General features: G+C 29.6%; 1 protein-coding gene across 3 annotated transcripts in view; it reads left to right on the plus strand.

Moving 5' to 3' along the window:
• The window catches only part of LOC100869477 (solute carrier family 7 member 14), a 36,304-nt gene extending 10,789 nt beyond the window's left edge, over nt 1-25,515 (plus strand). The window contains exons 1-14 of one of the 3 annotated variants that reach the window (XM_086917579.1): nt 6,100-6,251; nt 7,926-8,079; nt 11,154-11,384; nt 17,395-17,603; nt 22,163-22,334; nt 22,790-22,973; nt 23,115-23,239; nt 23,312-23,457; nt 23,518-23,565; nt 23,650-23,892; nt 23,977-24,121; nt 24,229-24,322; nt 24,408-24,535; nt 24,708-25,158. In XM_086917579.1, the coding sequence (XP_086773705.1) occupies nt 6,105-6,251; nt 7,926-8,079; nt 11,154-11,384; nt 17,395-17,603; nt 22,163-22,334; nt 22,790-22,973; nt 23,115-23,239; nt 23,312-23,457; nt 23,518-23,565; nt 23,650-23,892; nt 23,977-24,121; nt 24,229-24,322; nt 24,408-24,535; nt 24,708-25,033 (2,352 nt within the window). In that variant the 5' untranslated portion in view covers nt 6,100-6,104 and the 3' untranslated portion in view covers nt 25,034-25,158. Of the gene's footprint in view, nt 1-6,099; nt 6,252-7,925; nt 8,080-9,364; nt 9,382-11,153; nt 11,385-17,394; nt 17,604-22,162; nt 22,335-22,789; nt 22,974-23,114; nt 23,240-23,311; nt 23,566-23,649; nt 23,893-23,976; nt 24,122-24,228; nt 24,323-24,407; nt 24,536-24,707 lie in introns of those variants that run through there. The other 2 variants (XM_086917578.1, XM_086917580.1) reach the window with 2 other exon arrangements.
• Nucleotides 25,516-25,862: the final 347 nt, after the last annotated feature.

The following is a 25,862-nucleotide window of genomic DNA, read 5'->3' on the forward strand; positions in this document are numbered from 1 at the left end:
TAATAATGTAGTAAGGATGAAATAGATGAATAGAGAAACGCTTGGGTAACGCTCTCAATAAGTACGTCTCTGGGTTTTCGTCGTCTCTGTGCGAAGGTCGACTCTAGAAAAGTTGGCTAATAGCCAACAAGCGGTATGCTAGCCCATCTTCATAGGGGAAATAAATTCACGGGCAAGAATGCCTTCGTTTTCAGTTGTTCCTGACATCAAAACGAACCGTGCACTATAACACGTCGTCTTCATTCCCTGTTTGATATAATCGAATGAGATCCTCTATAGGTATTTTTCTTTTCATTTTTATATGTTTATTAATTTAATAATAGTAAATAACAATACATTTATAAAATTAGCAGAAACAAAATATTAATATGTATGCATTATAAAATTATTTTTATAAGATTTTCAAATTTTTTTCAATGTAAACATATTTTTTTAAAAGAATTGAGTAAAAATTCTTAGAAAAAAGAAAATTGTAAAAAAAGAGTCGTGTTTTTTTTTTTGCATATTCAAGGGAATGAAGATGAAAAAAGATGCAATAGACATCAGAATATATTGTAAATAAATTTGTACCAGTGCAATATCGTTTTTGCAGCGATGATATCGTTAAATAAGTAATGGATAACAGATAGTAGCCATCGGATTAAAGGATTGAATCAAAATTCTGCTCGTTGATCAATTTGACAAATAACAACATGCGAGAAATATTTCGAATAAAAAAAAAACATTTTGATTCCTTCCAAATATCATTAATAATATCCTAAATGATTGAAAAAATTTTAACTGCAAAAAAAACTTATTTCAAGATTATTACTAATGTATGTTCTTTTTTAAATTGCTTGATTAAAAAAATTGATAATCTAAATATTTACTGAATATGATAGATATTAAAATAAATTATTAATTTAAATTTGAGAAAGATTTTGGATTATTTATCAAATATATACAAATATATACAAGATAAATACTGTAATATAAACTTCATTTTGCTACAATGTATCTATCTAAATTTTCTATAAATTTTATCCATAATTTTTTACGGATTAATAAATCTTAAAATTTATGATCTTATATATAGTTTCCTGTGCTTATACCGTTTTAATAAAATAAACTTGTAATGCTCTTTCACTAAGCCTCTTATGATATATACATTGGCATAATTAATAATTAATATAAATGTTGGAGTTAGAAATCTGTTTGAAAATTCATATGATTATGAACAAAATATGATTATATATTATTTATATGCATACTAAATATTGTGAATTTTGAAAATATATATTGTGAATTGAAAATTATAAATATTGAATAAAATTCCATTCATAGTTAGCAAGAAAATATACAATTATATCACAGACTGATCTATTTGATTATGAATTTAATTTTAATAATAATTAACTTTTATCTATTAGAGAAAAACTTATAATAGAATAAATAGAAGGATGTTATCAAAACAAAGTTATTTATTTCTAATTATTTTTAGAACTAATTTTTTTCTAGTTTTTTGTGGATTCCCTTAAGGACTTTTTCATAAATTTGCCTTTAGGAAAGAGCTACGATTTATTTGAATATACAAAGGGAAGAAACTGAAGTGGAACAACAATCACTATTATTCTGGTTTATGGGTGCTACAAGAAAAAATCCGAATACCGAATTTCTTTTGTCCCGGTTGTGCTTGAAACCAGGATTGGTCAACCGATAACTGAGTACTTACTTTCTTTAAAAAAAATTTTCACGTTTTTCTGTGTTGCTCGGTTAATTATCCCTGAGGAACTTTTTTACACCATTGGCTGGCATTAGTGCCATTACACCGCTCAATTTCTTAAAGAAATACCGTATGGTATTATTAGCATTCCTTTGGATTGATTTAGATTTTCTAAAGAATTTTATTCACGAGCTGTTAAATGTACTGGAGTTTATAAGAGTTTCACGAAATCCTCAGATTTTTGTTCTTATAAAAAATTATAATAAAATAAAATCGAGAACATGTTATTAAGAGGATATAATTAAAAAAAAAAAAAAATAAAAGATAATAGATTCTCTCAATTTGATTGAGACTCATTCCTATATCAGATCATACATAAATATTTATGTTCGTGTTTATTTTTATGCTTTGAAAAATAGAGACAAATTTAATGAAGCGTGTAAGTTATAGTAATTTAAACTCTTCTTGTTGCACTGAAATTGAAATTGGAAAAAAGTAGTTGGACATAGTTATTTTTGATAAATTATTGCAACATTTTTTTAGTTATGAATTAAAAAGGAGTAGAAAAAAGTAGGAGATGCAATTTTCCGGAAACTTCGTACAAAGTTTTCCTTGGGGAACACCTTGTTCTCGTATGGAAGTACTTGGATCTTTGTTAGGAATTAATATAAAAACTTTTGGAAATTTTTCATCGATTATATTTACATCTTTGTTAATTTTTATTATAAGCCACGTTCTTTGAGAAAATTTTTAAATTTATTTTTAATATCTATTAAAAAATCTTTCAGTTCCTTGAACAATATGTTTATATTTCTTTGAAATGAAAAATTTGATAAGATTTTGCCTATGTTTAAGTTACATAAATTATATTGTACTTCTTCATGCAGGAAGCATTTTAATAATCAACAGTCTTAATTATCAGTTTATTGTGGATGCACCATTAACTATAAATAAACAAATTTTTGCGCTTCATAAATTTCCACATTATATGAATCCGTTATTAGATTCTTGTTTCCTTACTTTTTAAAATTATATTTGCATTCGAACAAATTTTATTCGAATCATTATAAATTTAAGAAACTTACAACTTTATGCTAGATTTCCAATTAACTTTTCTATTTTTTATGAAATTAATTTTTCATTGATTTTCATCATTTATATTAATTTTTTTTATATATTAGAGTATTCAAGCAAATTTTAATGTAAATCAAAAAATAATTAAAACAATTTTTTATTTTTATACTTTATATAATTAAGCCAGATTCTTATTAAATAATGAACTCTTTTTTTGAGAATATAAATTAAATTAGATTTATTTTATTTATTTAGAGGATTTGGTTAATGGAAGACTTTATCGATCATAATATTTTCATTTTTTCTATGTAAGTTCGTTAAAACTTTTCAATGTGCAATGTTATATTCTCTAATATTCGAAGAAATTCGATAAGAATGCGAGAAAAATCATTCTAATGATAAATTCGAAATTTATTGTCATAATGAGTATTTTAAAATTATTTTAAATTTATTCGATTTTTTGAAGTTGAATTTAAATCGTTCAACTTTCAAAAAATTTTACGGAACTGTACATATTTGAAACAATAGTGAAATTCTCGATTTCAAAGCCGGAAAAAATTGACAATAGTGTATTGGAGATAAAATTTGCATGACATTAAGGAGTATTTTCAAGGAAAGATTTTATAATTTCGAAAACAACTCTTTAAAATTTTCCAATTTCCGAATGAATAGTCTTAATTTCAACTTTTTAACTTTAATTTTTTTTTTTTAAAATATCAAATACTTATTTCTTTCTTTCCAATATTATTTTGTCTCATTTTTGGCAAGTTTCCATGCATGCGAACAGAACGAGCATATCAATTGAGCAGATGACGCCATGATAAAATAGTGAACGAAAGTTTCATAATATCACAGGTAACGTTTTAGTATGCACGCGAGTGTGCAAAAAATTATCGCGGGCTTTTAACCAATTCGGATATGAGTCGTGATTTTCTGATTACTTGATAATGAATTTCAAAACTGACTTGCTATAAAGCAAGCTATTTTCCGCAATAATAAACATGTAGGTTTCCAGTCAAACTTTGACAAGTATTTCAAGTCTTTTTTCAATTTTTCTTTTAAAAAAAATTTGATTTTTATCTCTATATTTAAATGATAAAGTAGGAAATGTTTGTTGTGACTTCTAAAATGTTCATTAACGTAATTTCAGCTAATAATCAAACAAAGATTAGAGAACGATAGTGACATATTTCTTTTCCTGAATATGCAATCTAAATCCTGCATGTCTTTTAGAAGGATTGTTTATTGTACACTGACGTGGTTTCTCTTTTTTTTCCATTGTCTATTTACTTCTAAAATTTCGATCTATAATGAACACTTGTTAATCGTAGCCGCCATCTTTATTGTTTAACTATTTAGGTTAGGTATTTTTATGACGTCAACCTGTGCAATATATATTTTGCCACAATTTTAAAATGTATTAATTCATAACTAATATTGTTAAAAGTCGCTATATTTATTTAGATTAAATTTCGTAATTTTATTCTTTACTTAATATTTTGTGCGATAAATATTTATAACACATTCTTTTCGTGTTATATCTTTATATATTTTTTGTACCTTTCAGAAGGAAATAAAGTACAATTAAGAATTTGTAGCATTATAATATATTCATAGAATCAGCATTAAAATAATTTTCAGCCTTTGATCCAATGGTTCCTTCGATAAGGGATTGAATATGCATCTGTACTACTACTCGCAATTACTAATATAACTATTGGAGACTGTGACTCATTGTCACATTGAAACTCAATCTAAACTTGACCTTAACCTGATTCAAATTTAATTCAATCAAATGTAAAGTTAAACCTCAATCTGGTATAATTTATGTCAATCTGACATTTAACCTAAATTATTTTTTACGTGGTCGAAATCTTTTTATCAAAATTGAAATTTTCTAATTTCAATTTTATTTCAACTTACTCGAGGACTTCCAAAAATTTCAATGGAAATTCTCAAGTCTTCATTTTTTTTGAAGAGAAGAGAATTTTTCAAAAATTAAGAATAATCATTATAAATCAACTACTCGATATTTTCTCTGATAATTATTGGGTTTTAAGTTAAGTTGGATCATAATTTAACAATTCAATTATAATTTATTTCGAATAAATAAATTAAAATAATTCTGGAAACGAAGAAAGTCGCAAAGTTTAAAATGATACGAAATGAATCAGATTTGGGTGTAGCAATATAGTTCTTTGAGTTATCGGTCATCAGGAATTCCATTAGTACAATGAAACTCAAGCGGCAGTTTCATAGATGTTGGTGTTATTTTTGAAGCGTGATTTGAATAATTTATCTGCAAGTACCTTTTATTAAAATGCATCGCTTTTTTTTGAACGATTATTCTTCCTGTTGACATCCTTATACATATCCTTTTTTTCTTTTCTGAATCCATTCTCCTCTTTTAGGATTATATCAATATCTTTCAACATATTTTCAATTCATTGACATTTTTTTTTTTTTTCAAATTCATTGTACTTCGGACTTTTGAATCTTTAATTATTATTTCTTCAAGATATCACGAAATTTTTTGCCATTTTTTCAACTAATTTTTTTTATTATTTTAGAAAGAAAATAATATTCCTTTTGTTTAAAAAAATCAAATAAAATATTTTATGAAAAGAAATTTTGTAAACAAAATTCTTACTAGAAATTATTATTGATTCATTAAAATGATTCTAGTGATTAACAATAATGAAAGATGGCGAAATGTAATTTTCTTTTTTAATCCCGTTCTTTCCTCTTGAAAATTGCTCAAAAAGACAAAGAATACAAGCTGTGCAAGTAATCTGCCAAATGTCACTGAATAATAAATCGATAATTTAAATACGTGTCTTCCCAAACTTTCAAAAAGCCATCCACTTGTGAATTTCCATATCGAATTTCAATTTTCACTTAATTTTCATTCGTCAAATTATCTGATTCTAGAAATTTTTTCCCAATTCTTTCTTTCTCTTTTTTTTTTTCTTTTCTTTTTCCTATTTTTACTATAAATCTGATTTTGTAATTTAAAACAGAAAATAGAGAAAAAACATCGATGTACAAGTATATATCGATCAGATAAAGATTAGAAAGTCTCGGAAAAAAGATATCATCAAAACGTTATGACGAAAGACGAAAGAGCACTAGTCACTATGAAAATAAGCTAAATTTCTGCGAAACTAACTAGAGATTGAATTAAAATTAATCTATCTAAGGGATTATTTCGAAAGAATTTTTTGAAAGATTTCTTGAAAAAGAGATTACTTTGAAGATGAAAATTATTCTTATTTCAAGTTTATTTTTAGATGGCAATGCCATTTGATGTTATCTGCTTTCAGGAACAATGAAGCTCGAATTGATGGATCGGGAGAAAGGTCTGGAGCTCTTTGGGAAATTTATACGAACGAAAAATGTGGAGAGTCTTCAGGGTGATCAGGAAAAAACTGGACCTGAGCCACTGCATTCGACCGATTCCAAGCAGAAATTACAGGTGAATCTTTTTATTTTAACAATTCATTATTTTTTTTCGATTCACATTTGTGATCTCAAACGACTGAAAGAAACATAATTGGATAATAGAAACAAAATACAAGAATAAATTTTAATTTTTTTTTTTAAATTTGCATTGTTAAAAATTTAAGAAAAAATAAAAATAAAAATTAAAAAATAATGGATCAATTAATTTATCCTAAAATTTTGTTCCATAAAATTCTTTTCATACCTAATTCGAATGATTTAATCTGTGTACAAAAAATTTACAATTTCTCATAAATATTTTCATTTTTGCGATTCGATACAATTTCCTGCTACCTGAAAAACTTTATTTATGTCTGTAAACATTATAAATACCGTTTTTGCATGAATGAAACGTTTCGATAATAAACAAGTCGATACAACAGACTCACGAGCAAATTTAAATCGTCTTCTAGTGTTTGCATCAGAGCAATTTCTTTTTACGATACCAAGAATGATATTAAGATTCTAAATCTTTAAGGAAAAGAAGCGTCCCATGTGTATATGGTATCCACCTGCGCGTATCGATCTCCGTCTATTTTTAACAAGATTTTACAAACACTTTGCCTTCAACTCCTACGTTCTTTCAGATTCCCTTGTTCTGGCCCATCAATCATCGCATGCAATAGGGACCTAATTTCTTTTTTGCGAAATGAAACACTTTCCCTCTTACACTTTATTCTTTCTTAATTTGAAAATAAAAATAGACAAGATAATATACTCGTTTTTCATTTGGAAACAAAATATCGATGAATTTTAACAGTCAACATCGATTTTTAATTTACTTTTAAAAATTTTTTACAAATTTCTTTTCCATAGATCAGATTTTCAACTTTTTTTCTTAGAATTTTGATTCGTTTTTTTTAATATTTGAATAACTCTTGCTCTTCATACGAATTTTACTTTTGAGTTAATTTAACAGTTTAACAGAGGATCATTCAGAAAAATTTTCGCGATGTAACGAAACAAATAACTTTTCGTAATTTTTTTTTCTACACATATAATAATATAAAAAAATTGATATGACATTTTTTATTCTCCATATAATAATTCGGAATATATCCAAATTGTTTCTTTTTTTTTTTTTTTCCATTTCTTTCCTTCATAATGTACAGATTCAAAGCATTTTCCGTTTGATTCCGTTGCAGTTTTCCCACAAATTTTTTTCTCTCTAAAAAGTAGAATAGGCGGGCAAAGTTTTCAACCAATGTTGATCACTCATTTATTGAGAAAGTTAACTTCGAAACATCTTCCCTAAGCAGCTATTTATTGTTTCTCGGAAGTTTAGTGGAAATTTTATGGAAGAATTCGTGCTTCAACAAGACGTTTCGATATGAAACACAGAATATTTGAATAACTTTATACTTTATCGGGAACTAGGCCGCGGATGAGCAGACGAGATTTATTTTTCCTATTGACCATAAACTTTTGTTTACAAACTACAAACTTCCAATATATTCTCATTTTAATTTTCTTTTTTTCTTTGTGTATCAATAATATGAATATTAATAATATATATAAAATTTACTTTTTCCTTCCTTTTAGAAAATCATCTATAATATCATTCTTCTATTAAATTGCGGAATGCGAAAGTAATAATGATTATAGATTGATGATAAAAGTTTGAATGAATTCGTTTTTTGTTTTATAGAAGTGCCTGACGACTCTGGACTTGACATCCTTGGGGGTTGGCTCCTGCGTTGGGACAGGAATGTACCTAGTCGCGGGGATGGTGGCGCGCAGCGTCGCCGGCCCAGGTGTCGTCATCTCGTTCATAATTGCGGCTATTGCTTCCATTTTTTCCGGTAAGTGAAAAGGAAAAAAAAAAAGAACGTTGCTGTCAATGACAATTTCATTATAATGTATATAAAGTTAACAAAATGGTGATTCATCGTTTTATGCAGAATTTTATCCATACATGAAGTATGTATGTACTTTTTAGAAGTTGAATATGTACGTAAAATAATTTTATTCCAGTTGGTGGTTATAGACATTCTCCCTAGGAATTGTGTCAGTGTATCAGATTTTATGAAACCTGTCTATACCTGAACATATATAATCTGATTCTACTTATAGAACGTCTGGACGAATATAGTTTCATATATTCACCTTTCTTGATCTGACCTCTAGGTTTTATCGAGTAATATATTTATAAATAAATAATATATCGTTAAATTAATCGAAAAATTAAGTTTTCACTTTTGGTATAAAGAATAGAAAAAGAAAAATCCAACGCGATTTAAAAGTAAAACAGAATGCTCAGATAAATTATAATAATATATAATAAATTAATTTTAATATAACTTTTATATTTATTCCAGTTTGTTAATTACCATTTTAACAAACCATTTAGTGTTCTATCTCGTAAAATTTATTTTTAAAATGTTTCAACTAAATGTTTCCGAAAATTCCTACTCAATATTATGTGGAACACATAATTATACTTTCCACTTTTCCTCATTTCACTTGTAGCAGCATCAAATTTCTCACGGCGTCCTTTCCTGCATTCGAGATACGCATTTTCCTATTTTCCCGTATCAGTCTACTGGTCACGAGTACGGATCATGATCACCATGCACGTCCTTCCAATACATTTTCGCCCGGTGACACACATAGGAAAGTGTACGCGTCGTGGTTCGATGTGGCGAGTGGAAAATAACGTTGGATCAGATTTACGGGCTGCACTGTCACCCATACTTCCGTGTCCCGAGACGCGTAGACCCCGTAGCTTTCCCTGAATATTTACATAGTGACCCCATGCGCTCGATTTTCGATTTTCTATACGATCATTCTCGATTCGAATATTCTATTTCGATACATATACCTGAAAATTTTATTACTATTATTATTATTATTATTATTTTTTTTTTTTTTTGCAACTTCGATCGAATATTATCGAAGTTGTTTGAAATTTTTCTGAAAAGATTTTGATAATTTATTAAGAATCAATACGTTTATTGGTATATTTTAGTTCTCTTTTATTCTATCTAGGTATAATTATGCTGATATTCCTAGGACACATTTGGTCAAGTCATCAACGAAGCATACAATAGAATTCCATTTTAGCTAAACTCATGGAAGGATACTTTGGATAAATATACTTTAAAGTAAGTTTAGATAAATAGAATTTTAGTAACTGTAACTGGAATTTAGGTACCATAATTTCTATTATAATTCGAATAAATAAAATTTTAATCATGAAATTTAAACAAATAAGAATTATATTGCATTTGAATGAGTTAAAATAGATACAAATCCAGTATTGATGAAAATTCTATTCCATACTTTTTTTTTTTTTCATGCATTCAAGTGCTTAGATTATTCTACATATACATTCGAAATAGAGTATGATCTTGCTATTAGAAATCAAATTCACATTTTTATAAAGATAGATGAACCATGATCTTTGCGTCGTGTTTCTTTGTCATACGATATTTCTTTTTCACGATGCAAAGCAAGGGCAAAAAGAGACTTTAGATGGCCATTGGATCGAAGAAATTAAAGAACTGGAATATCTGTGAGATTATGAAAATTACAAGGAGATGTGAAGTTTTCTTTTGTACCGTGCTATTGAGATGCTTGCTCGAATAAATTCGTTGAAATTGTTATTATATACATTAGGGTCAGCAAAAAATGAATGTATAGGATGTTCCAATTGTGTATCAACTAAATAAAGAAGGAAAATTTTGATAAATAATTCTAAATTTTTCCAGAATCTTTGAATATTTAGAAACATTGAAAAGATGAAAATGGAAGAAATGAAAATCCAAGAACAATGTTGGTAAAAAAAGTAAAGATACTATGATAGATTAAGTATCGTTATTTATCATCTTGTTATAATTTACGATGAAATTTTTCCCACAATCATAAATTTCTATATTCAATATTTGAATAATATATTTAACAATATTATAACATTTTCAATATTAAAATTACGAGAAAAAAAAAAAACTTGAAAACTTGATATTGATGCCAAATATCCTTCTCATAAATATACAAGTAAATAAACACAAGAGTAATTAATTAACGTGTTTCAAAATATATTCATCATCGATGCATCGTCAGATTATCGATGATAAAATTCAAATTGGTCATTTATTCCAGCGTAACATGTGCCATGGCCAATAAAATATATAAGCAGAAAAAAAAGGAGGGGGGATAAAAAGAAAAAAAGGAAAAAGGAAAATCAATGTAGCCAAGCTAATTAATTTAAATCTTTTCTGACTGTGTGTTTGATGCCAATTAACAATCTCTCTAAACTGTGTGAAGCTTTAATCAGTTATATCAGAACGTGGCCAATTGTCGAGACGAATCAACGAACGGATTAAAATGTCGATAACGGATGTAGGTTGGGGCTGATTGCTAATTTATCACGTCATTTCATTAATCGCCACCGCTGCCTCATTATTCCAGTTGATGTTACTCTCACCCTTCCTCACCCTCTTTCTTTCTTGTCCTTCATTCACACATCATTCGTGTCGATTTTTTTGAAAAAATTATTCAAACACTTATTTCTATTCAAATGAAATTTTTACGTTTCCCCAAACTACGTTTTCCAACGTATGCTTTCTTCAAATCTTTCACAAGATCGTCAGGACATTGATCAAATTCTCTGGAATTTGATTCCGATCGAATATATTTCTCCGTTCCAATTAATCTTGCTGATAAATTCTCCTTGTATCGATTATTTTTATCGCAGCTATACATTCTTATTGGATAAAGTAGATAGGCATCAGATGGATCATAAAAATCAATTTTTACCTCTCAAGATAAATTTATTAAATCGAGCTTACATTCTTTTACTTCGTTTCTTCATTACGATTTATTTCGCGTATCAACTTTAATTTCTGAAAATTGGCGTTTCGCGTTGGTGTTATAGGAGCATGTTACGCCGAGTTTGGAGTACGAGTGCCTCACACGACTGGCAGCGCTTACATGTATAGTTACGTGACTGTAGGCGAATTAATAGCATTCATTATAGGATGGAACATGATATTGGAGTACCTTATAGGTACGAGCGCGTGTGCCTGCGCCCTTAGCGCCTGCTTGGACGCCCTTACGGACGGTGCCGTTTCCGGGGCGATAGCAAACAGCGTGGGAACCATTTTTGGTAAGCCATTTTCGTTACGCTTTGATTACGCCATCTATCGATTCCATTGTTTTCTAACAGATCGCGAAATATTAGGAGTTATTCCCATAATTAATGATTTTTAATTTATTAACAATGTTTATTAATTATTTCGATATAATTATATTGCCATCAGGAGAATAATTATTACCATCCCCAAAAATCACTTTGTAACTCTTTTAATTCTTTCGAGATTTGCAAGTTAGATTAGATTCTATATCAATGGTTTCCAATATGTGATCACAAAAGAATCATTTTTAATTAATGAAATTTTAATATTTAACTCAATGCTTTCGCTTCTTAATTACTGATCATCATTCCATGGCGATAAAAAATGTGTTAATTTTTAAAATTTTGTATCTTAGGAAAGGGAACACAATTACAAGTTATTTAAATATTAAGATAATATTGAAATGTACGTTATTGTGCAATCCGTTACTTGCCAATTTATTAATATTATCAGTTGATAAAAAAGATTTTCTCTCCATCACGGGCCAATGAATCGTTGACTCGTATTGTTCAGTTCAGTTTTGATACTGAGATGATTATTCAATTGTATCCGATTATTACGCCGTATAAACACGAGATTTATTTTACGAGCTGATTAAGTAACCGAGATAAACCGGACAATCGGATATTCGATCTCTGCACTGCTGCTGAGTTAAAGTTCTTAACGTCTGATCATGCACGCGATGATTCCACTGTCAAGGCATGAAAGTGGAACATTCTATTCACGGTGTATGCAAGGATCATTCTACTTGAATATGTGGACAACGGATTATTCTACTTGCGAGATGACAAAAGAATTTTAAGAAAAAAGAAATTAAAAAAAAAAAAGAAAGAAAAAATCAAAATAAAAAATTTAAATACTATGAAAAAAATTTTAATGATAGGAAATCAATTTTTATAAACCATATTTTGTTAAAAAAGAAAATAAAAGAAAATAAAAAGAAACAACAAATTGACAAAAAAATATTCGTAAAATTGTTAAAATTTATTAAATATTCTATTAAATATTTATTTATAGTAGTATAGATAGTGGAAATGATCAAAATATTTATACATAAATATACTTCCATTTTCTTCGATTAATTTATTTATTTTATGTTTTGTATCTTCATTGTATTTATCTTTCATCCGATATTTAATTTTCGTTTTTATATCGTTGCTTTAATACTTTTTTTCATTACTGATAGTCGATTTTCAATGTCGATCAATCATATAACTTTCATTGTTTCTTCGACCACGAGTTTTCTTGAAGAATAATCCGATAAAATAACTTTTCTCAATTGATTCTATTAATTTATTTATTTGTTCTGCGAACAATTACCTATTATATATCATATTACTTGCAATGTTGAAAAGTAAAAAAAAAAAAAAAAAAAAAAAAAATTAATACTTCTTTTATATTTTTTAAATTACATTTTTTTTAACAAATATAATAGTGAAATAATTTCATGGACAAAAATAATCAAAAGAGTAATACTGTTTCTTAAATATCATCCATGATTATTAAAGTTTTAATTCTCGAGAACAGATAGCAAACATTAAAATTCTTCTTTGCGTTCCATCCTGCATCGTTTCAATGCAAAAAAAGCTTAACGAGTTATGAGAACATATGATTTGCAGATAGGGCACGCTTTGCTGCATTTTAATCGTTAAAGGTCGCTTTCATTATCGAAGACGTACAAGTCTTAGCAAAATTTTTTATAACGTTGCAAATTTTTAATCGAATTTTATGTTAAAATGTTAAAATAATTTTATTAGTCAAATCACAAGAGCATTAGGAAACTCGATGAAAAGTTAGGTTAGTTTAACTGTAATGACAGAAAATTGAAGTTTATACAGAATTAATCTATAATTAATCTATAGAAACTAATTAAATCTAATTTAAATAAACCATGAAAAATAGTTTCATTTTATTTCTGTTCATCGTTATTCATAAAATATCCATAATAAAATAAAATTATTCTTGACATCAATGATTTAAATAATTTAAGTACTACATAAATATTGAAATTTCACTTTTTTTTATGATTGAAAAAATTCCTTATAATTGTTTTAATATCTAAAAATATAAGAATAAAAAATATTTAAAAACATATTTATAAATAAGATTTTGTTTCAAACTTTTTCTCTTTTCTACACTTATCTTATTCTTTTTTTGTTTCTAAATATTTCAAATTTTATCTTAAGTTTATTTATTTATATATAACTTTTCCACAATTTCTTCTCAAAACTTTTTTCCCTGATCTAAACATCTAAACAACATCTTAAAAATATCTTTTATCAATTAGATAGAATTACCTACCGTATTTTTAGATTTTACGTTTGTCCAAAATAATATGATCATTTTATTTTTCTACGATTTTTTTCTCCTCAAATATTATTAAATATATATTGAATTCTGAAAATAAAAAAAATCATTTTAACCAAAGCAAGGAAAAATGGAATAAAAAAATATGAAAACACAAAATTTTTACGTATCTTTCCCATTCGTGAAGTGAAAGTTTTTCTACTCCATGATCCTTGAAAATTTTTCGTTAACATCATTATCTTTGTCATTCCATTCGTTGCAATAAATGTTAACGACTCAGCTGGGTTTTCTAATCTCTTTTCATTCTTTCCAGTGAAGTGTGCCATTATTCGAATACTCTACGCACATTTTGCTTCCTATGCACTTTGCAGTTGAGTTTTACTCAAGAGACCAATCGGGAAACAAAAGGAGAAGTGACAACTTATTTCCTCTTTCTTACAGTATCCGCCATCTTAGAGTATTTCTATAAGTTTAGTTTTATGAGATCATTGTCTAGAATTTTAATCTTTTCTCCTCTTGAATTTATTGCATAAGAAGGAAAACGTTTTTAAGATCAAGTATGAATTAGTTTTATGTTTTAATCCAATTTAAAATTTCAAATAAATATATCAAAATAATACACTAAAAATTTCTATTTTCTTCTTAATCTACAAAACAAAAATTTAACAGTGAAATATTATAATATACTTTTATTTTCTTAAGCATTGTTAATACAATTTTTTATGAAATATTAAACAAATTGTTCCCTACATATAACAGTGTTAAAAAAATAAAATTTATTAACCCGGAAGAAAAATTACAAACGAAATAATTTCCGCGAAATCAAAATTCCTGAATCCAACCTATATATATAGTAAGATAATTTAATTCAAACATCATACAATATTCTCAGTAAGCCTAATCTAACATCATTATATTTAAAATCGCAAAAAGAATATTGAAAAAGGTATAATCGAGTTTAAGATCAAGTATGCGAAACGTGAAGAAGAAGTTGGGAGGGATCAAAGGGTCGGTTTGGGATAAAACGACGAAAAACGAATAATATGGCATAGGAAGAGAGTAAGAATAGAGGAAATGGGGTTCAGGTGAGCAGGTTAAAGGGCATCGAAATGCTCGGTTTCGTTTTGGATCGATGAGGTCCACAGGTGCTAGACTTGATCCGCGCAAGCGCTCCTCTCGCACCCTCTTTTGTTATCCGCCAGAATCCCTTCTTCCCTCGACCCCCTTCATAACATTTTCCCCTTCGTTTCCCAACCAAGTATACACAGGGTGATTCGTGATTCTCGTACTCAACTTGTAAAAAGCTGTCTCAACTTAATATACTTGTGAGAACGCGTTTTAGAAAGAATGATGGATAAGGGTGGAATAACACCAGCCAATGTTTTCTAACCTTTCTCGAGTCAAGTGATCCCTTTTTCTGATATTTCAAGTAACTTGCCGCCGATTTTCTCATAAAATGTTAATAACTAAAAATTGTTAAATGTCATGTTGAGGCTTGGCTATCAAAATTTGTATCTCTTAAAACATTATTTTCGATGTCCATCCACTGTAATTTGGATAGTTGTAAGTTTTAAATTTAAATTCCATTAATTAAAATCCATCTAAAAATCTTCTTCGCGATATTCAAGTAGCTCGAAGCATCTCCTCATTTTTCACATACGTCGAGAAGAATTTAAAAAATTATCTTGAATAAAGTTTAAATAAGGGAAAGATAATTTTAATATTTCTGTAGAATATGACGATGTAGAGATAAATAAATGTGATTGAAGTTAATTAAAGATGAATAAGAACGTTTAAAGAATAATAATTCGTGATCCATAGATTGGGAACCACTGATACGAATGAGAGACTAAGTATCGTTTTCTATTTTAAATTTAATTTAGAAAAATCTTATATGTAAAAGAGTTTTAATCAATTTCAAACAACGATATCACAATAACCGTAAATTTCTATTTAAATTAAATTACATTAATCTTTCTAGTAATGGAATTTAATAACAGTCTCGAAAATTTAAGTTTTTATATTTAACCAATTTTTTTTTTCTTTTGCCTCAAAAATTAATTTTGATTATAAATTATAATTAATTACGACAGATACAAATCAAATTGAATGAACGAATCAATTTGTTTCGAAAAATAATTCATTCTTCGATATGTACAAAAAGCCCATCGTATTCGAAAAAAGAAGAACAAAGAAAAAACAAAGGAAAGAAAAATTCTTTTCCAGTTCGATTCTACCGAAATGAGTACACCACATTCTTTCATACACCGTCGCAACATTTCAATCGCTTGGAGAACAAAAAAAAAAGAAGAAGAATGAAAACATGGAAAAAATAGGGGAGAAAAAAAAATAGAATCGAAATGAATGTCTACGAACGCGAAATGGGACGCTATAAACTTTGCTTATTCGGATGCACAACTAACACGAGAGAAGATGGTGGTATATGAATAAAATAAAACTTAGTCATCGGGGAAAAAATTGTTAATCGCCGTAGGGAATGAAAAAATTAGAACCGTTGAAACGCAGAAATTGATTTCCGAGGAGAAATCGTTGGCCGAGGAATACGTAAAGGAAATAATTTCGTATTAACGCCGCCACGCCGGAAATTGAGGTCTCACCGACGCGTATTCATCATTAACGTGTAATATCGTATCTTGATTCTGTGGAACATTGTACTTTTATTATTATTACCCTTTATGTTTTCGCGTATTAATAAAGGTTAAACTAGCTAACTCTAACTCGTTGAGGCGAGACTTAATCAAAATTGTTCATACGATATATTTTGAATGGAAATAATTCACGATGATCTAAGATTTGTTATTAGATTTATTATCTCTTTAATTAAAGTGTCTTATTAAAGGAAGAGATGTACGAAGTTTTTCTTAACTTCTTTTTTAAGGTAACATCTCATTCTGGAGATTCTTAAAGAAAGAAATTTTTAAATATTTAATTGTTCTTTATAATATCATCGTAATTTTGAAGTTCCAAATTAATTTTGTTTTAAACCAAAGAATCCGTGATTTCTATTTATCACCAAAGGATTTATTTAAAATTTATAATCCTTTCCTTTTACAAATAAAAAATCATAAATAAATCTTTGTATAAATGAAATTCTAATTATACTGGTTTAAGAATGAATAGATGATATTTCGAAATATACTTGAAAATGGTAGCGAGAAAGAAACGAACTGGAAAGCATAAATTCGACACCCCTGACAAAATCAAGGGATCTCGTTAGTCGATAGTGAAAAATTGGATTTCGTTAATTAAGATGGTATCTTTCAATTGCTCAATGATATCCCGATAAAAATATTTAAAGGATAGAAAAAAACAAGATTCTATCTTCGCTTACATCGACTTCCATTTTAGTAATAATTATTTTCACTTTTACAGATACCAGTGTTTCTCAAATTGTAGATCATGATGTTACGGTCAATTTTGAACGATAGATATGCCAAAAATTCCTCGAAATGCTGATATAATGCTAATAAATGCTGATATAAATAAAAAAAATTAGAAATTTTTATTAATTTATATAATATAAAGTGTGATAAAATACCCGTTACAAACAAATATTTAATAAGATTAAGAAATACTGGTATACGTATCAATTGTAAAGGCAATTTATCTTTAAAAAAATAAATAGTGACGATTAATGAAATAATTGTGATAAAGGTCGACCGCCCGATTTCCTCGCGTTCGTCATTACTATACTGATGATGCTGCTAATGGCCGCGGGCGTGAAGAAATCCCTGGTGTTCAATAACGTGTTAAACGCTATCAATCTCGCCATTTGGGTGTTCGTCATGACGGCGGGAATGTACTACGTGGATATTGATAATTGGAACGAGCATGGGGGCTTCTTTCCTTACGACTGGAGTGGTGTAAGTATACTTTGAATATAATTCGATGTCTCTTGTGTCTCGTTGCGAATTGAGAAATATGGCTGTGATACAAGAGCGGTTCTCAACAATTGAAATCGCGCCTCTCTCATATTCATTTTTAAATTTTAACAAACATTTTATTATATCGAATTACGAATAATTACAAGGTAAAAGAATCAGTCTTCTTCTCCTGATATTTTTTTTTTAATCGACTGATGAATTTTAATCTTTCGCTGAGAATTTCCTTCCTTCGATTAAAAAAAAAAAAAAAAAAGAATGAACTTCTACAAGATAGATCTTGATGCTGGAATATTTAAATTTTAACAATACGCAGATTATCTGGAGATTGAGAACCGTTGGTGCACAACACTATTGTATGTTTACAATTATTTAATTTATTTATTAATTAATATCACTACGTAATGGGAAAAAAATGAGAAAGTTGGTGGTTTTTATGCATATTTCGCGTGACAAGCAAGATGATCGTGAGTCTTTTTGAATAATAAAAAAAAAAAAAAAAAAAAAAACTGTGACAATCCAAATTCGATTCACACCACTTTTCGACGAATGTAAATTCCTTTTCTCTGTTGTCCACCTGATGCACTTCTTGGTTTTGCCGTTGAAACCTTGCTGGGCGCAACAAGTTTGCCATTGTTCCCGGAACCGCAAGCGAAATGCCGCCGGAAATGGATCGGCTCCCTTGCAAAGACGTGCTTGCAGAGTTTTTTTCAACCCTTCCATCGAGGTTTTCTCTTTTGTTTCCACGCGAGATGTTCAAATAGTTGAACGAGATTGTATCTCTTGCCTGGGTTATGTTTGCTTTTTCTTGAAATAATGAATAAGGTATAGGGGGAAAATATTATATTTACAGAACGGTCCTCCTCCTTTTGGAGGAAATTAAACATTATGCGCGCGATTATTTAGATTAAAATTTCGATCATTCGTTTCAATTACATAGCTGTATTAAATTTAAATTGGACGTAACTTTTTTCTTATCCCTTCTTTTTTTAAATCATCCACTTACTATTCTGTTATAATTCTTTTAACATTCGTATAAATGTAATTCCTCCGTAAACATTGTAAAAAAAAAAAAAAAAAAAATTCACTCGAAAATGCAAGAAAAATGGCTATTCAAAAAATATAAAAATTTTTTGGATCATATTATTCTACGATGATGATGAGATAAAATAATGAGAAATAATGGTAATATTTGCGGAGGAAACAACATTGGATATGCAAACTTGGAGTAAAAATATTCGGGAATATTAAATATTCCATGGATATTCAGTGCAGTTTCTTTGGAACGAAGGGCTGCAAACATTTGTTCAAACGGAGGGACAATTGACAAATATTGGAATATTCATCTTGGATCTTCTCCGAGAGGAAGAATAAACAAAAGAAAATCGACGAGAGCAACACTCTTAATTTTATTATTTTTAGGACTACTAGCCTCGTCTTCGTTTCTCGAGAAAATAGAGATTCCCATTCCTTTGCTCAACAACATGTTCCAGTTGTATTTATTCCTGATCGTTGCAGGTCCAACGTGTCGATGTGAATTATTAATTAAAATATAAAAGTTCACCGTCGGTGTCCCGGAATTTATCCGCACGCGATACTTTCCCTTTTCAACCCCTCGCCGACCCCCATCGCGTGTTTATCGATGATACGCGATGAATATTTCCGTGCCTTCGGAAGACTGTGTATCCCTTGAAAAACATGAATTTTTCATCTTTACGTTTCTAAGTTGCGTTACTCTTCTTCGAAAAAAACTCTTCTTCCTATTCGTATTCTCGTGGAAAAATTATCCTATCCTCTAATACCTCCGTTTACGTGAAAACGAGATTCGACGATTTGTTTCGTTTCTCGTTTATTTAAAATTTCGAAAATTTTATATTGTAATGATAACACGATGGGAATGAAATTTCAACGTTTTTTCATACGATAGGTTTCATCACGAAATGCATTTTTAGAGGGTTACAGAGACAGATTTTACCAATAGTAAAGAGATTAAAAGGAAATTTTTATAAAATTATCACTTCGTATTAAATATTGATTAAAGAAATAATTTTTCTTTTGTTAAATAAGTAATTGTTATTGCATTGATAATCTTCAATTTCTGGCAAATTTTTGAAATATGATTATTTCAGAAAAATTCTGAAAAATGAATACGTGTCTCTCTCTCATTGTTCTCGTTTGACACGTACACCTGTTTTGAGAAATGTTTCTGGAGAAATTTGAATAACAAGATTCGAGTTTCGAGGAAGTAAGACATGTCGGCAAAGAAAAAAAATCTCATGAATGTTTGAAATGGTCGTTTGATCCTGTAATATTTCGCCTCCACGGTTCACTAACGCCCCCGTGTTTCCATATCCCGCCCACACAATCAAAACCGCCGAGTATAGAACGCATTTACTCGTTAAAAAGACGCGGACAACTGGGTCGAAACAAACGTAACATTCCAATAATTTTTCCTTAACCTTTGTCATTTTTTCCTCTCGTTTTATCCGGGAAACTTGTCACTTTGATTAAACGCGAAAATTTTCAGATTATACAAAGAATAGTTAAATCGATTACTATGATTAAATCGCGATATATAATAGGAATCTAATTTTATTTGATAAAAATAAAAAAGAATAATGAGAAAAATATAGCAAGAGCAACATAATGTATAATTTTTAATGGATTTTATTAATATTTAAAAAAAAAAATCGCGATATAAATGAATTTAATTCGAAAAGCTAAAAGCAAAATTGTAATTGTATATTATATAATCTAACAATTATTTTCATTATTAGTTAGTCAGTTTTTGATATTGAAAAAAATTTAACTCAATTCGAACGTTTAATTGCACAAAATTTAATAAATTTTTGAAAGAAACGTTCATTAAAACATCTTTCTATCCTAGTAAACTAATTTTCAACATTTGCTAACGACTTTCATTCGATTCGTTTTATCTTCTTTCAGTCGAATCGCGAAGGTTTATGATTTCTTGAAAGGCTCAAATTTCATCTTTTAAAAAAAATCACGATGGATCGGAATTATTTCGGGTTCATGGAAGTGGTCGTTGACTCAAAATAGGAACCCCTATTTTCTTTTCAACAAGTTACTCTGGATGGAGTCGCGATTCTCAACAAGAAACAACGAGAAAATTCCATGAATATAATTAATAAAAAATTGCCCAGAGAGAGTGGTAACCCTACACGAGGACGTTTTAAGGGTAGAATAATAATAATGAGGAGAAGTAATTTAATGCATGCATTAATATTAATCGTGAAGTTGATAAGAGAGCTGTTCCATGACCTTTCGAGCAAATTTCTATAGAACAGGAGTGGAAAACTAGGTACGAGAAGGGATGAGATCACTAAAGATTTCAGAACCCACCCACGGAAAACCCACGCGAACTCCTAAGGTCAGATAGAATTCACGCGTTAATCAATTTTTTTTTTCAATCTCTAATAATATTAAAGGCTTTAAACGCTAAAATTATAAAACCAAATTGAGCTATAGACTTTTTGCTTTTGCAGTTGTTAAAATTGTGCGAATGTTTTTAACAAAATTAATATATATTCATTTCAATTTAGATAATTATATTATATTTAATTACTTTCGTAATTATCTTAACATTAATCATCCCTATATAAGATTTAATAATTTTAATTAATTTTTAATAAATTATAAATAATTCTTTTTTAAGTAAGTAAATATTTAGGTAAAATATCATGATTTGTTTGTAATTCTAATATTAAAATTTAAACGATGATCTCGTCTATTTTCGTTCTTCCCTTATTCTTGAGAAAAGAAGATTCGAGAAAATCTTAAAAATTTTGATTCAATGTAATACAGGTTTCCGTGTTTGGTTTGGTTGGTAGCGATATATATTTAAACAGATTTAATCTCATATTGTTGGTTGTAACGTTATTTGAGTTTACAACTCCTTTAAAAATGAAGATTGTCAACCGTTTCCAATGGGATTGAATCAAGTTTTCAATTTTATCTCGCCTCGTTGAAGCCGTCGAGACATCAGAAATTCACGTTACGACGTTAAGGGACCTTGAAAAATTAAATGGTCATCCGTGGTAAAAGACTCCATCTCCGTGGAGTACTAAAAAGAACATTTTTATTAAGGCGGGAATCTAATTTGCCGATTTACCATCATCTTTGTCGATTTCAAGGATTTTAATGCTACTTAGAAGTAACTAAATATTACGTATTGCCTAATTAATTTATTTATTTTGGCATCCAATTTCATTCTTGTAACTTGTATTTCAATGTTGCAACTTTTCTTTCCTCGAGAATAAAATTATCCTCTCTTTCTCAGAACTTGTTGTAAAAATAAATTTCAAAGTCTAACAATTCTTCAACGTTAGGATGTCTCAATTCATATTATATAAAGACTCGTAAAAAAGAGATCAACATTAAATACATAATTTGCTAGCTCATTATGATTTTCCAAAAAGATACAATTTTTAGAGAATATTTTGCGGATAATTTCCTAGTTCAAGGACAGGCAACTATTAATAGAAAACACTGATTAATTTATCAAACTTCATTTGTTCCAGGTGTTCACCGGTGCAGCGACGTGTTTTTACGCATTCATCGGCTTCGATATAATAGCAACCACTGGCGAAGAGGCGACAAACCCAAAGAGGAGCATCCCTCTCGCTATAGTCTCTTCATTGATCATAATCCTCACCGCCTATGTCACTAGCAGTATGATGCTGACATTAATTGGTGAGTAATTTATCAATTCTTCGTCAACTTATTTGTCAATGAAAAATATTTGTTGATGAACGAACAATTATTCATTTGTTTCCGTTTTCAACTTAAGATATGTAAGACTAAAAAAAGTATTTCAGAAGTATTTCAGAGTATGGTTACTCGAAAGTTTTTGAAGGAAGTTTAAGTTCAATCCTTAAGAATGGTTTAATTATTAAAGCATAGTTGATGGCATTTCCTCTAATTATTCGCTTCATCCGTTGAATAAATGGCCTTTGGCCATCCTTCACCTCCCTTCATGCATCTTTGATCACCCTTCCGCGTGATTTTTCCCTTACCCTTGTCGACATGGCTCTTTATGTTTTTAAATAATGAACTTTTACATAATCAATCCATTCAATCTTTCAAGGACAATCGAAAAGTTTATTGTAAAAACAGAAAGATAACGAATAAAATTCTCTTCCTTTCAGTCCCATATGATGAAGTGGATCAAGATTCAGCACTGGTGGAAATGTTTGGTCAAGTTGGAGCTTACAAGTGCAAGTATATTGTGGCAGTTGGTGCATTGGCTGGATTGACAGTCTCTATGTTTGGTAGCATGTTTCCCATGCCTAGGATAGTCTATGCCATGGCTCAAGATGGTCTTATATTCAAGTAATTTTCTTTTTTTTTTTAATTACTTTTTTGAATTAATTTTAAAATTCTAATTCAATTTGCCTTTCATATATATATATATATATTGTTAAGAATTATTATCAATTTAGTAACGAATGAATTTCCTGCATGATTATTTAGGAGTCTGAGCCAAGTATGGCCCATAACAGGTACACCAGCCATAGCAACATTGACTTCTGGTGTGTGTGCAGCCATGGCTGCATTGCTCATTCAATTAGAGGTGTTGGTAGAGATGATGTCTATTGGTAAACTTTTTAAAAAATCAATCCTTCTTCTCGTTAATTTTAGACAATATAATTTTCACGTTGGACTTTTAGGTACCCTGCTGGCTTATACTCTGGTGTCTACTTGTGTATTGATTCTGCGCTATCAGCCCCATTCTACCAATCTAGTAGAATTGTTACCGCAAAGTTTAAGAACACCATGTCGATCACCAACAAAGGAGAATCAAGGAAATGGCCAGGTAAATTATGGGAAGGAGCTGAGACCCGATCAACTGACTACTGCTCTAAATTCTGTCCAGGCTGCACAATCTGATCTTGCTGCAGCAAACAGTGGCCAACGTATCATGGTAAGATACTGTTCAACAATTTAACAACAATAATGAAATTATTGAATAATTTAAATAATATTAAAAATAACATTCTCATTTCAGGTAAGACGAGTAAGAAGGTGCAACAGCTCTTCACCAGACTCTGATGACACATATGGCGCGGAGGAGGATGAAGTTGGTCTGGGTAAAGATGATCAATATTTGGTCAGTGACAGAACTGAGAATAAATTCTATGGTAGTGTACATGCAGCTGCAGCTGCATCTAGCTGTGGCAGTACACATCAATATCCAGGAACTACACCAATAATAGGGCCACCTTTGAATTATCTTCAACGTCGATTACAGGTTTAATAGTTGTGTTTAATTAAATTACCACAGTATTTTTTTCTTCTTTTACTAATCAGCATTGAATTCTCTTTTCTATTTTAGGCGGCACAGTATCTTTGTCCCGCCATCTTCCCTTGGGTGGACAGAGGCCCAGCAACGGAGGCATCGGGTCGTTATGTCATGAAATTAGTCGGAATACTATACTTGTTAATCGTCATCTTCGACTTAATCGTAGTTTGCGGCATGGGTAAGTTGTAAAGGAATAGATATGTTTCATCTTTTATTTCTCTCTTTCTCTCCCTCTTTCGAATGAAATATCAATAATGTAATAATATCGAATATTTTTCACTTTAGGACATATGGGAACATTTACTACATTGTTAATGTTCGCTTTTCTCTTTGCCATAATTGGGATATTGCTTGCCATTAGTAGAAAGCCGCAAAATAGGTAAATTTAAAAGACAATAAATTATTGATGATATCTCTTTTCTTGCAACTTTATCCACTTGTTTATTTTTAATTGTCTGTTTCAGGAACAGTGTGATGTTCATGACACCAGGTTTGCCATTCGTACCTGCGATTGCCGTCACCGTGAATATATACCTCATCTTCAAGCTGAGCATCCTAACTCTCGTCAGATTCACTATCTGGATGATTCTCGGTAAAATATACTCACTGCATCGTGATTATTATTTTCAAAAATATGATCGTTCATTAACTTTATTAAATATCTATTAAATACCAATGATTATTGATACCTCTTTCTCTTTCAAATTGAACAATTTTTACTTTCGATCGATAAAATCAATCTAATCTAATACATTCGATCGTAGGTTTCATCATGTACTTCTATTACGGTATCAAGCACAGCACTCTGGAAGAAGGAAACGCTTCAGAGAACTTGGAAGAGACTGTTTCAGCCGGGAATATCGAGCTGACAGTAACAGATATGCAAAAACAGCAACAACAGCAACAGCAGATGCATCCGTCTTACACGACAACCGATCGTAGTATCTACGAGAGCCAGCAGCTTGATGCATTTGGGCAGCCTGTGTTTGGCAGCACGAACTTCGGTGGTACACCGAGCCAGAGGCCAGTCACTTCTGGCCAATCGTCGCTGTTCATTGATCAGGAGAGTTTCCCCACCTGGGATGATTGAACGGCTACAGGCGTCGATATAAATATATATATATATATATATATTTGATGATATCAAGATAAATTATTGTACGAGCCTGACTGGCGTTAAGAGCGTTCACCAGCGTAAAAAAAAAAAAAAAAAAAAAAAAAGAAAAAAAGAAAAAAAGAAAAAACCGACCTTTTCGGAGCTCGCGGTGGACAATGGCCTTTATGGACAATGTAGGGAGATTTTCAGGTTATGTAGCGTAACTAAGGGTGTGCACGATAATGGAGTTCGTACTCGAAAATACGTTTGTGATTTTTGGTTAGATTATACCGATATCAGGTATTTTTTTGTTGCGGACATTATATCCAATAATATTTCATTGGCTTTGTAATATTGAATGTGTTAATTTTGAACACAGTTTGATATAGATAAATTGGATAAAAAGTTCGTTTTATAAATATCGTTTCTTGATTAAGTTATGTTGTAATTAGCGGAAAATTGATATTGTTCTTACATTTGTTTGTAGTTTTATTCGTTGTTGAAGTTACAGTTGGCACAAATATGTTAACTAGTTTTTTTTCCATCTCTTTGTGGTTGGATAGACAGAAATGATAATTTTATATTTTTGTTGTATTTTTCACACGCGTGCATATAGCGAACAGAACAGATTTTGGTTAAGGTTTTGAGATTAAGATCCTTAACACACAGATATAAGTTGAATAGCTGCTCGAGAACAGCTTTATGGTTAACATTCCTTAAATTATGTTGTGTTCAATGCAAAATTGATGGTTGTCTGTTTTACTGATGTTCTTTCTTTTCAGAATATTTTTTTTTTAACTTAGGATGATTGAAAAACTGCGAA

Source organism: Apis florea, unplaced genomic scaffold (genome assembly GCF_048593485.1).
Source record: "Apis florea isolate Af1SG1 unplaced genomic scaffold, ASM4859348v1 contig_2203_pilon, whole genome shotgun sequence".
NCBI lineage: Eukaryota > Metazoa > Arthropoda > Insecta > Hymenoptera > Apidae > Apis > Apis florea.